The sequence below is a fragment of the Harmonia axyridis genome, chromosome X (assembly GCF_914767665.1).
Source record: "Harmonia axyridis chromosome X, icHarAxyr1.1, whole genome shotgun sequence".
NCBI classification, from domain to species: domain Eukaryota; kingdom Metazoa; phylum Arthropoda; class Insecta; order Coleoptera; family Coccinellidae; genus Harmonia; species Harmonia axyridis.
Genome location: NC_059508.1, coordinates 2,419,246 through 2,436,582, shown reverse-complemented (window position 1 = coordinate 2,436,582; position 17,337 = coordinate 2,419,246). Strand labels below are relative to the sequence as shown.

The 17,337-nt window shown below is 33.1% G+C and overlaps 2 protein-coding genes across 2 annotated transcripts; both read left to right on the top strand.

Moving 5' to 3' along the window:
• Positions 1-10,672, top strand: LOC123685723 (kinesin-like protein Klp10A). The gene is made up of 9 exons (XM_045625553.1): positions 1-265; positions 4,201-4,412; positions 5,665-5,728; positions 5,788-5,900; positions 5,958-6,112; positions 6,527-7,353; positions 7,575-7,785; positions 8,485-8,759; positions 8,816-10,672. The coding sequence occupies exons 1-9, from the start codon at positions 205-207 to the stop codon at positions 8,950-8,952; spliced, it is 2,055 nt and encodes a 684-aa protein (XP_045481509.1). The 5' UTR covers positions 1-204; the 3' UTR covers positions 8,953-10,672.
• A 755-nt stretch (positions 10,673-11,427) lies between these two features.
• Positions 11,428-13,909, top strand: LOC123685722 (protein pygopus). The gene is made up of 5 exons (XM_045625552.1): positions 11,428-12,013; positions 12,094-12,456; positions 12,527-12,621; positions 12,803-12,924; positions 13,068-13,909. Exons 1-5 carry the CDS (start codon positions 11,713-11,715, stop codon positions 13,186-13,188), a joined length of 1,002 nt encoding a protein of 333 aa, XP_045481508.1. The 5' UTR covers positions 11,428-11,712; the 3' UTR covers positions 13,189-13,909.
• Positions 13,910-17,337: the final 3,428 nt, after the last annotated feature.

Sequence of the window (17,337 nt, the reverse complement as noted above, 5' to 3'; positions counted from 1 at the left end):
AAACACTAATATGTACATCTACAACCAAATAAGAACAAATGGTGTGGAAGTTAAGAAGGAATGTTGCTGTATTTTCTTCTTAAAATACAAAATAATGTTGAACATTGAAATAGAGCTTTAATTTAAATCACAATTTCTATTGAACCTGTTAATTTTACCGTATAGTGTCTATATTTCAATTGAATCACTTCAACTAGAGGAAATATGGAGAAGAATTCTTGTACATTGGAAATCGGAACCAGTATCAACATTAAAAGAACTGATGGTAAGTACACATTCCACTAAATGGGAAATACAATGAATTGTGAACAATTATCGGAAAATACTAGATTGTGTATTTACCGTTCTGAATGATCTGAATACCATATATGTCCTGTTCTTTCGGTATTGTCTTAGGTAATGGATGAATCGGTGACTTCATCCTATTGTCAAAAGTTTTTTTGATAAGAGTGTTCTTATATTTGTGAATAACTCAATGGAAACTAATCGTTTTCACAACAACAACAATACACACAGGAAAAGTGCTTTTCCAGTTATGCTTGCATTTAAGGTTAGGGTGACTATTTGAAGGTGAAATGACTCAGTTTTTGTACTCATTATGTGTATTTATTTAATGTTCCAACCCCTATGAACTGTACAATTAAATTGAAATATATTAATTCTGACATTTCTTTCTGAAGTTAAATTTTTTCGATTCCAAAATTAAATATAATTTTTTTGACTTGCAACAAATAACTGAATGTGTCACTTCATACTTTTTTTTTAATATTCTGTATTAGTCTTCTGTAATATTTCCCCTTTGACACTATTTCACCTAATTTTCCATTCAAATACCTACCATGTGTTGAGTACACTGTTTTTATGTGGGTTGTTTCTTCAGTGAATCATTGCTATAGTCAAGAATACATAATTATTTCTGAATTATTATAATCAAGGTATTCTAGTTTTCTGTATTAATAGTTTGAATGTAGACGCAGTTTAAGATGTCATAAACCGTTTTCGGTATTCATTTGAATTCAAACACTGCTTAGTATAAAATATTTGTTATTATATCATAGTTATCATACTATATTAGGTATTGATATCATTTTATTATTCTCTCAATATATTTGTCGAGGAATTCACACACGAATTCCGCAATCTTGTAATAAATACCTATTTAATAAATTATATGATATTATTAAACTGTATATTTTTCACTTTTGTACAAGTGACAGTTGATATATTTGAAGATAATAATTACAGTCAATTCGGTTATTTCGTAATCGTAATCGATCTTTAAAATAAACTCTATTGGTTCTTTGATATGTATGTGTGATTGTATGTGATTGTATGTGTGACCTTTGGTGAGAACTATAAATGGATCACCCTATTATATTGGTATTGAGGCAGGTGCATGCTTCAACTCTGTTGAAGTTGCAGTGAGTTTATAAGTCATGGCATTATGCAGTTTTTATGAACTCCCTGAATTTGGTTTTGACGCATACATTTACACAAGCAAAAAACTCAAAATAAGGACAAATGGAAATTAATATGAAAAAAAAAATTAATTTCAAGCCAACAAATCTAGAAAACTACTTGCAAAATGTTAAATATAGGAAAAACCTCAGTTTCCGACGGTAGACTTAATACCTCCTTTTAGCACAGAAAGAATTACAACACAATTTATAGAGTTCAAATTTTCCATAATGGTGTTTTAATCTATTTGGTAGCGAGAAAAAAATCATATAGTAGCGATTGAATCGAAATAAATACTTTTCGTATGAACCGCGTATGTGAATGTCAAGGTAACATTTGAATTGCTGGGTCGATATTCCATGCAGTGGAATTGTCAATTTGAAAAATGAATGTTATTAACAGATCGATATATTCATTTCTTTCTGTCATAACAAATATGAAGTTGATTCGTTTTTGGATGTAAAGAACAAATATGTGTACAAAGTGAATCATATTTTACGTATACCGGGTAATCATATTGACTTGCATTACTCAACTTCCATGAACACAGATTTTATCTACGAAAACACAAAGGTTTATTATTTCCTTATGTCTTGAACGAAATTCACTATTTCATTAAGCACTTTTACCCGATATGTATATTGCAAAAAGACGATAAGTTTTTTCATTTTTATCCGATTTCGACGAAACAAAGACAATTAGTTGTTTCAAGCTGAGCTCAACATATCTGTAGAAACCGTTACAGAATCTACGAACTAGTTTTGAAGATTAGCGTGTACAAATTATACAGGCAATTTCTGGAAAGCGGATTTGGTTTTATTATTTCTTGTTGCAAACATTTGAAATCTTGCAAGCAAAGAGGTTTTTTTAACCCTCTGTTATTTTTTTTTAACCATATTGGGCAATGTGCAATAAAAAAAATCGAATAAAGTGCCCTTATCCTTCAGAGATGCCTTGGAGGCAATGTAGTTTGGTACGAAAATCGATCGCTATGCAATATTGATTCTCCTTTTTTTGAAGGTCGAAAAATGAGGAATCAAATTGAAAAGTTAATTTCTCGCTAAATTGATGATATTCAACCATGAAATTTGAAACATATTTTGCTACGATGGAATTGAGTATATCTTTTAGCGCAACGCCCTAGCCTTAATAATTTCGGAGTTATGAATTTTTAAAATTTCGGAGCTAGTGATATTCATCATATATTATTTTCTTCACACAAATTGGGGAGTTCTCTGTTATGAGGAAAATAATAAACCATAGTAGCAAATTTCCAATGTTATATTCTACCATGAAAAACTTAGCATGAAAAATTTAGCAGATAATTTTTTTTATACAGGAATATTATTCTATTGCCAACTATTTAGTAAATTCACAGCCCTCCTTCAAAATTACAGGTTATTTTCTTGTTTATTTTGTCGGGATCAATTTTTTTTTTTTTAATCTGGATGTCTTGATTAATTTTAGTTTTCATAATGCAAATTGGGAAAAAATGATAAACGATTTTGTTGTGAAAAATGATGCATATTACATGAATTTCATTAATCATTAACATTTCATCACCTAACCTCTTAGGAGAAGTTGTAATTTGCGCACACCGAATATTCAAGAAAGCTGACATTTTTATGAAACCCATACCAAATTTCATCAGTAGAACGCGAAATGAGGTATTTCACGTTCGCGCATGATCAAGTTGCACCCGTATATTCAAATTATCTGAAATTTACATGGAACCACCCGCTATCCTATAAGAATACTCAATTTTTATCATCCACGGACTGGTAGTACGCGTGATATGGAAATCCCGAGAATTTTACCTTTGCGTATGCTCAACGCAAACTCTGTATCTGGAAAAGTTGAATTTTTTATTTCATCATCTGATTGATCCATATTTCATCAAAATCTGATAGAAATTGTGGGCGTTACGGTTGTTTGAAGATATGCGGACACACAGACCGACATATGAACACGCAACCAAAGTTGTTTAGGTTGGTTCGAAAGGCATTTTGCGGAAAGTTTTGAAATCGGAGACTATCTTAAAAAGGATCACAACGCTTACTAGATTGGTAGTTTTCGGAGCAAAATTTTATGTTTTTTCTTGAATTTTTAAAATTTCTTTGGCAGAGTATTTAAACATTTTTTTCCGCCATATTTAGGTTTGAAACTATATAAACTAGTAGATGCATGGTTATAGGTATAAAAATGCATCTTTCTGGAGGGGCCTTTCCATTAATATCAAGGCATTGAAATCGAAGTACCAAATTAAGTCTGTTTTTCTTCTATATCCAAAAGTGGTAGAGGTATAGTATATCCAATGTCACTTGGAGGAAGCTGAATATTTCGATTATACAAGGGTTGTCCAAGTTTCCAGAAATTCCTTTGGGGCCAGTGAATTTATTGCCTAACAATACTTCCAAATAAACCCCGTTATTTAGCGGATCGCGGTATCTACTTCAAAGGGACTTCTAAGGCCAAGCGTTTTTATGGACTAGTTCAAGTGACTTTGGATAAACCATACAAAGAGGTACAATATTGAAATATTTCATCTTATCCTCGAGTCTAAAGTCTTATTATTTGGAATAAAGAACGGTGATGCTTTTTGTTGCGCGGTTCATCAACCAAAAGCTATTTTGATTCGTTATTACTTCGTATAAATTTGACTTCGGCGAAAAAGAAGGGTAACAACCTCTTCTAATGGTTCATGTTCCAGGTACGTAGGTTTCTAATTCATTTGCCTTGCAGGTCGAATACATTCAGCCATTGTGGCTGACATAAACTATGCTATGAGAAGTGCCACTGTGGAATGGTTTGAGCAAGGCGAAACGAAAGGAAAAGAAATCGATATGGTAGCGATAACAACATTGAACCCAGAATTGATTATTGTCAGGCCAAGCGAACGAAATATCGTACAGGACACCACCTCTCCACAGAGCAATTTGAAACCATTGCAAAGAGTGAGTGCATCGGACCTCTTCGGAAATTCCTTGTAATTTTTTTTACTCCTGTAATCATGTCGATTCTAACTGGTGATTTGAGTTACGCACGAAGAAAATGTCTATTCGATACATTGATATCTATAAAATTGGCGCATCCTGAACTTAACGAATATTTATCACGCGACGTTTTTGGATACAGGGGCTGTACGATTGAAGTCTTTACTGAATGCGTAGAATTCCAAAAGTACATATTAGGCAATCCAGAGTCCTTTCAAAAATTAGAGTATAAATAAAATTATAAAGTATAGTAGTATCATTGTTTCTACTGTGATTTCCTCTGCATATTTGGCTTGTATTTTTAACAATTTCAACCGTGAACAATAATTTTAGCTAAAACTAAATAAGTATGCCAATTACGTGCATTGTATTTTGGCTGTGGATCTTGTCAAGGTAGAAATAGTGTCGAGTTTTACCATGTTTACTCAGCTGTAACTTGCAAACTGTCACAAATTATATTCTTATGACTGATTACGGCAATATCTAGTTCGCGCCGTCTCAATTCCGTTAACAATCTAAAAAAATATATTTTCGTCTTCAAACAAATTTCGATTATTTCGCCACTATGTATTAGCGCGTAACTCGTAAAAAAAGGAATTTTAAAATGCAGTTGTATTAGGAATATATCACTAATCATATGCTGGCATAAAAGATATTCAATATAAAATCGCTAAATTATACAGAAAAGACAAAAGTAATTTATCAGAATATTAATTCTAGATTGCGCTGAATATATTTTTTTCTTTCTTCAAAAATATGGTTTAAAAGCTACTTCTTTCTCTTCAATTCAATATTCCCTTTCATTCATCTTTTAGAGATTATTTTATAAAAGTTACTGAAAATTTTGAATACGTTAGCGTGCTGATATATGTTTAATCCTATAATTGTGGTGTAATATATTAACACTTTTGTGTCATGCTGCTAACTAAGGAATCTTCTGGATCATCTGAGGAAGATGTAAGTGAAGGACTGAACCAACCCAAATTTTATTCTGAGGGAAATGATGATGACTTCAACAGTAACCAGTTTTCTACTGAATCGACTACCGTATCGGTATTTTTCAAAATGTTACTTACAGTTTGGTTCTTGAATTGCATTATCCACATTATTTTATCATTGGATTATAGTAGGAAGATCCATAGTTTTTCTATTGAATTAAACATTTTCTTTTTATGTGCTTCGTTTTATCGTAATAGGTGTATGTTTTTTGTAGATTCACAAATATAATTTACAGGTAGCCACCAGGCAGTCCATGGGAAGCATCAAATCCAACAATGGTAAGTTAAATCTTTGCATGGTTTTATTTCAAAGTTGGAATGTATTATTCTCATTACAGGAATAATGAAATCTTCATCAAGGGTTACTGTGGGTAACGGTTATGCTGTTTCAAACAATGATTCTCCTACCACAAATACAACAAATACTGGTAGTTTCATACCACCACCATCGGTGAGTTTGATACACTTTGAGAATGCTTAAAACCATAGCAGTGTATCATGATTTTAGAATCCTCGTCGTACCAATGTACTGAAGGAAGTTGAGAAATTGAAGAAGAATAGGGAAGAAAGGAGACAAAGACAAGCTGAGGAGAAAGCTGAGAAAGAAGCATTTTTACAGATGGCTCCAGGCAATCCACATTGGGAGTTCCTGAATATGATATTGTAAGTAATCAATTTTATTGTCCAATTTCACAATCCAAGATTCTGCAGCCTGCTGTTTTTAGACTGATTGTTTTTTGATTTGTTTAGTTTGGAAAAAATTGTAAGTGTAGTTGGATCAGATCTAGTTTTGGAAATCTTAAGTTTTTCTTAAACACAATATTTACACTTCTGATGATTGCTCTGGTAGATTTGTACAATTTCTTGTAGATATAAAGAAAGGATTCATTTAAATCTCCTTCAAAATTATTTTTACTGTCTGATAGGAGGCCCAGAATTTCCAATTTCTGTTGAACCACTAAAATTACATTTATGTTTTGTGTTTCAAGAAAAGACAAATTTATTGGGTTGTGTTATTCATTTGGATTTGAAGAGTAATTTAGCTGAAACTAAATTGTTTTCTTTTTTTTTTTTCAGAGAATACCGTCGTGGCTTGGACATCAAACCCCTGAGCGAAAATGATGTCGTTGAAGATCATACAATAACAGTTTGTGTGAGGAAGAGGCCTCTGAACAAGCGTGAGGTACAAAAGAAAGAAGTAGATGTGATAACTATTCCAAGTAAAAATCAGCTCATTGTACATGAACCCAAAAATAAAGTTGATCTCACAAAGTACTTGGAAAACCAGCTTTTTCGTTTCGATTACGCTTTTGATGAAACATGCTCAAATGCCATGGTGTACAAATACACTGCACAACCCCTGATCAAAACAATATTCGAAGGTGGATTTGCTACCTGTTTTGCTTACGGGCAAACTGGTTCTGGAAAAACACATACCATGGGTGGAGATTTCAATGGGAAAAATCAAGATTGCCAAAAAGGTATTTATGCGATGGCAGCTGCTGATGTTTTTCGATTGGCTAATTCGCCTAAATATAGGCAATTGAACCTTGTGGTATCATCGAGTTTTTTCGAAATATACTCGGGAAAAGTGTTCGATTTACTCAACAATAAAGCCAAGCTTAGGATATTAGAGGATGGTAAACAACAAGTACAGGTAGTAGGCCTAACGGAGTTGGTTGTTAGTTCGGTGGAGGATGTTCTTAAGCTGATCCAGAAAGGCAATCAAGCCAGGACATCTGGTCAGACATTTGCTAATGCAAATTCGTCAAGATCTCATGCTGTATTTCAGATTTATCTGAGGTCAAACAATAATATGCACAAAATACATGGTAAATTTTCACTCATTGATCTGGCGGGTAATGAAAGAGGAGCTGATACATCTTCTGCTAATCGACAAACCAGTAAGTACATTCGAACTTAGAAAACATGAGTCTACTGGGCAACAAAAATATTGAGATTGTATAGGATGAACATATGTACTTAAATTTGACATAAGTTTCATGACATTTCCTTTTCTGAAAACTATAGCGCTTTTATGTCTGTAGAAACTCAATAGAAGGCTCAGTAGTACTTCTAAAAAAACTTTCCTTCATATTTATGGTATATCTTTCTTATTTCTAAGGAATGGAAGGTGCAGAAATCAACAAATCACTTCTTGCTTTGAAAGAATGTATAAGAGCATTAGGGCGCAAAGGAGCACACTTGCCTTTCAGAGTAAGCAAACTGACACAGGTCCTTAGAGATAGCTTTGTAGGCAACAATTCTCGAACATGCATGATAGCTATGGTATCCCCTGGCGTCAACTCTTGTGAACATACTCTGAACACTCTCAGGTAAGGTTTTCAGCCTACTCTTTCTTATTGACGCTTGTTTGAGTGCTAATTACCGAGCTTCAAAACTTGGAAGTTATTTTGGGGTTTATAATTAATGACAATAAGTTTATATAACATAATTATATTAATAAACTTCATACATTTTTTGTTTAAATGAAATACACATCAAAACTGAAGTGTAATTAAAAAAACGCATTATCTATAACTATTATGGATACTATGGGGAGTTTTTTGATGGTGTGGCTGATCTGCAAAGTTTGTGATAGTTGTTTCGTTTTGTATATGTACTTATATGTATGCATTTTTTTCTTTCTTATATTTAATTGACAGTCCATGTAAATTTTTGATGGAAAAATAAATGACTATGACTATCCCTTGTAATTGAAGTTATTTTAGTTCAAAAGGATAAACATCACATTGGTCGTATTGATATTTTGAGGAGAAAAGTTCAGTTGAATTTCATGCCTAATGCAAGCATGAAAATAGATCTTAGGGCATGCGCATTTAAGCAGACTTATAAATAGCCCTGAAAAAAGCATAGTATAATAGGGGTTTAATTAAATACAAATCATTTATAATTCAAAATTAATTTCAGTCAAGATAATAATGTAATGTAATATGTACGAAATATCTAATTGGATAGAGATTAAGTTGTACATCAGTCTGGAAGAGTATAATTAAATAAAATATAACTTCTAGGTATGCAGATAGGGTTAAGGAATTGGGAGGAGGGGACCTCCAAACGAACGATGGTGTAAATGAAGAACAGGAAGGCTTGCAGCATTTGAGATCTTTGAGCGAAGCAGATATGACTCCAGAATTGTTGGACTTTCACCAAGTTATCTCGGATTTGCAAATTGCAGAGGATAATATGTTAGATAACCAAAAGCAATTATTCGATAGTATAACAACAGATGTAGATAAACTTTCCCAGATATTGAAGATGACTGAAGAAGTGGCCTATGATCAAGAGGGTATGTATTCAAATTCTGAGAATTTGTTTGTTTATCTATCAAATTCTATTTTTCAGCCTATTGTAGAAGTTGGCAGGAAATCGGCCGTAACTTGGTTTCGAATGTAGTTAGATCTATGGAGATCGCTGCTGATTATGAGTCAAAACTTGTAGCAGAAGAACAGTTAAGTAGGAGAACCACCAAGCGAAAATAAACCTAATAATATTTTTTCAATTACGTTTTGAAATTTTTTTATTAACTAATATAGTAAGTCATAAAAATCATCCTTATTATTTTTTAAAAGAAATTAAGGTATGTACTTCATTTCAATGGGCTTGTAATTTTTGTACATTACTCATTGGGCTCTGCTATCTTTTTACTCCATAATCAAGCAAAGAACAAAATTTGTAAAGAAATTGAATTGTATCATATCGGATAATTTAACATTTTTTTTTATACAGTGTGATAATTCCTTGCAAACTGTTGTTGCTTTGGAAATATACCAGAAATATATTTGGATATACACAAAACTTTAAACATACAATAAATTCAACACTTGAATGGCTGGAATATTGAGAAACTTGAATATATAACTTTTTGTTGACATTGCTATCCTTCTCATTTATAAAATATATTTTTTGTTGAATGCCGATATTCCAGTGACGAAAGATAAGAATTAATATGTAAACCTTTGGTGCACATTAGAATGGCTGTTGCAATCATGGAATATTACTTATTTCTAAAGGAGGAATTATTTCTTTTTCAAGAATTTTCATTGTTCCTAATTACTTTACAATTAGGGAAAGACTGAGAACAAAAATCAATATCTATTTAATTAAAATGAGATTGAGATATTCAGAGCATTCTAGTCATTTTGCAAGAGTTTTGATATTACCACCTGTTCTTTGTGGTTCACTCAAACTCCAGACATACAGACATTCTAAATCCCTCAACACAACATCTGCCTGAGAAAGTCAACTGCATTAGTTCAAAGCTCTGACTTAGCAATTGAAAGTTTCTTGATCAATGTTGAACTCTGTAATATTTTTGTTATGCGAAATATGATTTTCACGCTATATGGATGTTGGAAATTTTCCACACTTCTCTCTTTTGGTTTGGATAACAAAATAAGAAAAATGAGGACAAAAAGCATGAATAGCTGCAGAAACAATGTTACTAGATATGACAATTTGGAGCACCAAAAGTTTCTAATTATTCCATTGGTGGAAAAATTCATGATTGATATTCCTAATGCTCCAAAAGTCAAAATAATACGAGTGTAAATTTCATTTTTATTAATTTAGTTAGTCATCATTTTTATGCATGATGCAAAAAAGTTTGAGATTTTCTTTTGTAAAGTTGATTCTTGAGAAGCACATGTTATAAGATAAGTTACTCAATAAAAAGCGTTCTTGCTAAGAAAATGTATGATAATATAGCCTGCAATTATGTATTAACTAAGCAAGTTGAGACGATATTTTTTCAATAGACATGATATATTTTAAATGTATATTCATCACCATAGACATAAAAGCTTACATATCGACAAAATCTGCTATTATTTTTATTGTTTTATATAAGTTATTTGTTATTTATTAATTTTTCAAACTACAAATTATTTATTGGGTTCTTTTGAAGAGACCCATTACAATGCTTTAACTAATAATTTTTACATTCCTGGATTTTATATTACCAGTGAAGAAGTTTGAGTCTCAAAATAACATTTGCATTTAATTCTTTTTTGTATTTTTGAAAATAAATTACTATATAAAATTGATTTACACAAATGTTCAATTCGAATAATGATAGTGATGAGCTTAACCTTCTTCATTTTTTTGGATTTTCAAAATTTTATATGATTCCTTTTGTGCTCATTTTTGATTCAGTATTTATACTGCAGTATGGTGTAATAAATTAAATTAATTTTGCCTTAATGAAGTTCTTTTATTTTCATTAATTTTAACTGATAAAAAATGTATTACGTGAAGGTTAGGACTGTTCTACATTTTTTTCGGATTTGTAGTTTTCACGCATTTCAATGAGTATCAGATAGTTTTTGAGTCGTGAAATTTCATGAGCTTCATTCAGTTATCATTATGTTTTAAACGAGTTCAAATTATAACGAAAAATTGAATTGTAGGTAAAATTCAGATGGTAATCTGACATAAATTGATGACAACATTAAATGAGCGAGGGGAAAGAAGTTATTATTTTTTTTTTCGGTTCTCACAAGTCACAATTAAACTAAAATAAGATTTAGCAACATTTAGGCTTTGATTCATTGAAATCCGATATTAAAGAAAGAGTTATGGGCATTTTAACATAGTGTTTCACGATGATGAGGTCTTAGGGTTGAACAGGATGATAATAATTTTTCTGTCTTATTTCTGAAAAGTGTTTTATATTGTAAGTATAAAAATATGATTTGAAAAATCCTCAGAGTGATGAAAAATATATACAGTCATTTCATTACATCAAAAAATTACAGCACAGGTTTTATTCGTAGCTAAAGAATAAATTTATTTATTCCCATTTGAAAAAACTGGCTTTGAGGAAAAATTAAATACTCTTTTAAATTTGGTTAAGCTATAACCTTATGTAGGCTAATCGGAAAATAAAAGATGTCATATTCTTCTTCTTTTCTTTTCGAATAGGATGTCATATAAGAATGACATGAACCATAGAGTTTGTATGTTATGTGTTACTGTGGTTTTAAAAATGGAGTATATTTACAGAAAGTAAATAAATTCTGATATGTTGTTGAAACATAGGCTATTCTGGTTAAATATAAGATTGTATCATTCTCCAGATTAACTTGTCTGGTTTGTTAATCGAAAATTGGTAAACAAACGTTTTTATATCGGATGGTAAAGATACACAAGAAGAGTTGTGAGTAGAATGCATTCATGGCGAAAATTTGGACAGAGTACTTATAATATATGAGAGCTCATTGAGCTGAAAGAATATTGTGAAAATGAGTCATTTATCTCCATTCCGGTTAAATCCGAATCTCGGTGCTGATTTGGGGGGTACAGCACCTAATCCCAAGAAGAGAAGAAAAAACTCCCAAGTGCCCATACAATCTAGTCCAAATGTACAAGATCTCTTGCCACCGCCATTAACTGGATATGGCGATACTATTGTTGCTTCAAATCCATTTGATGATTGCCCAAGCAATGTTAATTCCATGGGTTCCGTGAGGAATAATCCTAACATGGGTATGCCCGGAAATATGTCTATGGGTGTAAATGCAATGGGAATGTGTAGGCCAATGGGTAAGATTTTTTAAAATTTTAGTGGAATATGTAGCAAAGCTGATTCTAGATAGTTTAATTTCAAATTATTTCTCTTGAAGGTCCTGGTATGGGCATGAATTCTCCAATGATGCATAGTCCAAACGCTCATCATGGTATGATGAATAATCAAGTAATGATGAATAACCCTAGAATGAACGGCCCTATGGGTAACCACATGGGACCTCATATGATGCATAGTCCCAATGGCCCCATGCATGGAATATCTGGACCTATGCATAGTCCCATTGGAAATATGAATTCTGGAATTCAAGGCCCTCATATGCCTGGAAACGGAAATTCAATGAGTGGTCCAGGTCCTATTAACAATGGACCTATGAGTGGTCCTATGAATGGCCCGATGAATGGCATGAATACCAATATGGGAGGAGGTATGCCAATGAATTCCCCGAATGCACCAATGGGTATGTATAAAAATAAATTGAGTCATTCAACTTCTATTGTAATTCTTATACATGTGATTATTATTTATAGGTCCTTCAATGAATAATAATTTTATGATGAATAATATGTATTCAAAACCGATGCCAGTGAGTGCTGGAAAGGTATATCCAGCAGATCAACCAATGGTAGGTATTTCAAGTTTTCTACAAGATAATCATTATAAATGCAATTTAATGTGACAATTTCAATTTCGAAGGAAAACATTTTCTACCTGCTATCTTTATTGTTGACATTTTCAGAATATATTTTCTACAAAAATATATTGTTTAGAAATAGTAGAATATAAAGGTATTTGTTTTTTTGCAGGTTTTCAATGCACAAAACCCCAATGCTCCCCCAATTTATCCTTGTGGAGTCTGCCATAAAGAAGTCCATGACAATGACCAAGCTATACTTTGTGAAAGTGGCTGCAACTTCTGGTTCCACAGGTAAATATTCTTCATTCTACACCAAATTTTATTTCTTTGACCTCCTAAATTGATTTTAATTAGCATCCCAGAAAATGTAGATAAAATAAGTTGCTGCATTAGTGATTAGAAGGCTCACAACTTATCCTGTTATTCAATTTTAGGGGATGTACTGGACTAACGGAAACAGCTTATTCTCTCCTGACTGCAGAAGTATATGCAGAATGGGTCTGCGACAAATGTCTGTCATCGAAAACGATCCCATTGGTTAAATTCAAACCATAAACAATAAAATGAGCGGATAAGTTGTACCCAAAGATGGTATTCAGAAGACTGACAGTGATTTACATCACAGCCACTGTTTCTTCATAGTTGAATCTCAGGTGGTCATGTGTTTCCAAGCTTCGATTGATCTTCATTCCAGATTTTGGATGTATAAATGACATTAGATATAAATAATAACTGTAAATTAAATTAAAAAAACAAGAATAATTTTGGAATTGTTGATATTGCCCTTAGAAAATGTTATCAGTTGATTAATGCAGAATTGAACATTCAAAGGACACATGCAGTTTTGTGAGAAAGTATTCCATAGGTAATATTATGGACCAACCAAAAATTCAATCCTTAATTGGTAAAGTTGTTGAATTATAGTAGTTTTTTTTATATAAGTTTTCAGCAGGTCGACGCTATATTGAAGTTCTTTCATTCCCAGATTTGGGATATCGCTTAGTTAACAAGATATACTGAAATGAAGAGCTGTGAAGCCTCTTTGTAAAGTTCTACAAAAATGGCTAAGAAGTTGTGTTTTGTTGAAATATTGAATTTCTCTCACATGTATTTTTAAGATTATCTTGTTATACCATTACTCTTGTATATATATATAAAGAAAACTGTATTTGGGAATTATATACCGATTTGTAAATAATAATAATATGACTATAAACAATTTGAAATAAGGTCATGTAATGAACTCTTTTATGCTAATTAAATTATATAAGATATTTGTGTTGAATTTTAATAGCATTAGGTTGCCTTTCCCATCAATCTATTTATTTGTAGGTAAACTAAGTTAACACATCATAATGAAAATGTGGTTGAAACTAAATTATCGAAAATAATATAATATTTGAAGAAATCTTAGCTTCTTAGCGCTTCATGGTTTTAGGTCGAGTTTCAGTTGTTTTCTCAACTGGTCACGACTCTCAAGTGAAATAAATATTGATGACGCCATCTATGCCCAGGTTCTGAAACTAACAAGTAGAGGTCTAGAATTTTTTACTACATCCTTACTTTTGATTCGTTAACTGACTTACAGATGACCAAAATCAATACATCTTTTCATTCCTTACGATTTCGATTTAACCAGCTAACGACTTTGCAATGCGAGACTCCGAAAAAAGATTTAAAGTGTTATGTAATTCCTCAGACGAACAACTCATTAAAACCAGAGCATTTTGAAGTAGGCAGAAGGATTTTTATAGCGATTGTGATTACTTTGCTGTATTGAAATTGCTTTATATACCTATTTAGATTTCCACACAGATGATCTATACACCTGAACATGGAACCGAAGACAAAGTAGGAAGTTCGAAAACTGCTCGAAGCTGGGTTCATTCGTTCCAAAATTCATCTTTCGGGCAGCGTACGAATCTCGCCTTGAAAAAACTGCTCATCTTTTGAAGCGATCCACGAATCGATGCAGTTTTTTACTTCTTCATAAAACCGGAAGTGCTGGTCAGCCAGGCCGTCTGCCATTGATGGAAACAAGAGATAGTGCGAGGGAGCTGCGTCTGGAGAATACGGCGGGTGGGGTAGGACTTCCCATTTCACCGTTTCCAAGTATGTCTTGACCACTTTCGCAACATGAGGTCCAGCATTGTCATGCTGTAGAATACTTTATCACGTCTCTCGTTGTATTGTAGCCGTTTGTCTTTCAATGCTCGGTTCAAACGCATTAATTGCGTTCGATAACGAACGCCTGTGATTATTTCAGTCATTTTTATCAACTCATAATACACTACACTGAGCTGGTCCCACCAAATACTGATCATGACCTTGGAACTGTGAATATTCGGTTTCGCAGTCGACGTGGACGCATGGCTGGGATTTCCCTCTTATTTTCTGCGCTTGGGATTATCGTAATGAACCCATTTTTCTTCTCCAGTCACAATGCGTTCCAGAAATCACTTCCGCCTTTGCCTTGCAAGCAGTTGCTCACAAGCAAACAAACGCCGTCCAACATCTCTCGGCTTCAACTCGTACGGCACCCAATTTCCTTGTTTCTGAATCATTCCCATGACTTTCAGGTGTTTTGAAATGTCTTGTTGCGGCACTCGCAATGATCTTGCCATTTCTAGTTGCGTTTGACAAGAGTCTTGATCAAGTAATGCCTCCAATTCTGCATCTTCGGAATTCTCCTCTTTTCCACCGCCATGCTGGCCTTCGACGTCAAAATCACCGTTCTTGAAGCGTTTAAATCACGTCCTTTCACTAATAGCGGCCCCACCATAGATATTGGAGAGCATTCGATGAGCCTCATCCGCAGATTTATTCATATTATAGCAGAAAATTGGAACCTTCCGCAAATGACGAGAATTTGGCTCGTAAGCTGACATGTTTAATCGAGAATAACTTTATGATGCAGACACAAATCGACTAATATTTCGATGGCGTTATGTTTACAAATACCTAAGCTTATTGTATGACATAACCGATTTATTTATTTCGACAACCACTTACCGCTACAGACATTTATTGTAAAACGGCTGAAGCAGAGTTGTGTACCTAATATGATAGGTAAATTTGCTAATGATGAAGATCCTGCAGTATCATCACGTATCCTACAAAATCAATCTTAAAATGTTGTTTGAAAGATGGAAAATAAAGGTTTATGCGTCCAAACGCGTCTTTCCTTATTAGAAAAAGAAAGTGTCCTGCGATCAAAATGAATAATAAACCAATGGAGCAAATGTCATCAAAACGATACTTGGACCTAGATGAAGAAGTAAATTGGTAACAACACCTATTAACACAAAGGAAACAAGTTGACCTAAGATTCCGCTAGCTGAACTGGCTTCTGGGAAGAGAATCTAAAGTGCCTAGACTACAAAATCTTTATATACAAGACAGTGATCAAACCCATATGGATTTACGGCATTGTAATATAGGAATGCGTAAGCAAATTAAGTATAAATATCATTCAAAGAGCTTAATTAAAGATTCTTCTTATGCACCATGATACCAATTCAGCCCTTTACGATGGTCTGAATTTACCAATTCAGCCCTTCACGATGGTCGGAGTTTATCTTAAGTTAACGACGTGATACAAAACCGATGTGGTAAAAACTGATTATTCTCGAAGGCTTCAACTAAGACTCCACCAGGCCCATAAGTCACATATTGGTAGATATGTTGCTTCGTTACCTTTGAATACTATGACTTTCTGCAATCAGACATAAATCCTCTGATCCAACCACTCCTGAAGCAACCTGATAGAAGACTTGAGAGAATCGGCGAATTCCCTTCAGATGAAGATAGAGAGGTCTCTTCATTGGAAGAGGCCTCACCACGTTGAATGGGGTGTATTGAAAACCTTTTCTAACTAATAAGCTTATAGAATAAAATATATTTTGTTTGCTAATAAACTCATAACAAAATTGTAGGTGTTGAGATATTTTGTGACAAAACCGAAGAAAACAAACAATAGATTAAATTTCTAATGTATTCCATTCGATATTTCAATTCTACAATACTACTAATTTACTATGATGATCTCATGGGATGGTTAGAATTTTTTTTCTCGAACGATTCCAAAAATTCATAATCGAAAACCAAGACTGATGAGTGAGGATAAATATTGTATAGATCGACCAATAGCTCTTGGAGTATGTGACCAGTCCTCATTTTCAACATTCACAACGTTCCGAAGATTTTGGAAACACTGTTACCAGATGTAACCCTGAGAGGACTTTCTTTTTTCTGAAACGTCAGAAAACTTATTTAAGAAGCTCCGGAAGCACATATTAACATGGACAGCGAGAAGGTTTTTTTTTAATTCTTATTCAGCAATCAAATACAATTAAAACAAGAATCTATTAGCTAAAGTGGTGACCAAATTAAAAAGTAATAAAAAAAAAATAACAAAAAGGATTATTGCAGGTTGATGCCCCTCGGAATCACCTGGTTAAACTTGAAGAAAATATGGCCAAATTTTCTTTAATCGTTTGTTGATTATGGGAATCAGCATAGGTTGGATCAGTTAGTTTTGGTGGAATTCTAATTTCTGGTGATTAGTTTCAGATCTACATCGGATTGTCTCTTGAATTTTTGGGACGTTTAGATCCGTATGGTTTGTAACAAACCAAGAAGCACCGACCATCCGTAGAAAAATTTTTGACTGACATCTTCGTATTATGTCAATATTTGACTTGG

Coding starts and splice junctions, on each gene's coding strand:
- LOC123685723 (XM_045625553.1), top strand. CDS start 205: ATGGAGAAGAATTCTTGTACATTGGAAATCGGAACCAGTATCAACATT. Junction 4,413..5,664: donor ATTTGAAACCATTGCAAAGA/GTGAGTGCATCG, acceptor TGTTTTTTGTAG/ATTCACAAATATAATTTACA. Junction 7,354..7,574: donor TTCTGCTAATCGACAAACCA/GTAAGTACATTC, acceptor CTTATTTCTAAG/GAATGGAAGGTGCAGAAATC.
- LOC123685722 (XM_045625552.1), top strand. CDS start 11,713: ATGAGTCATTTATCTCCATTCCGGTTAAATCCGAATCTCGGTGCTGAT. Junction 12,014..12,093: donor GGGAATGTGTAGGCCAATGG/GTAAGATTTTTT, acceptor TTTCTCTTGAAG/GTCCTGGTATGGGCATGAAT. Junction 12,622..12,802: donor ATCCAGCAGATCAACCAATG/GTAGGTATTTCA, acceptor GTTTTTTTGCAG/GTTTTCAATGCACAAAACCC.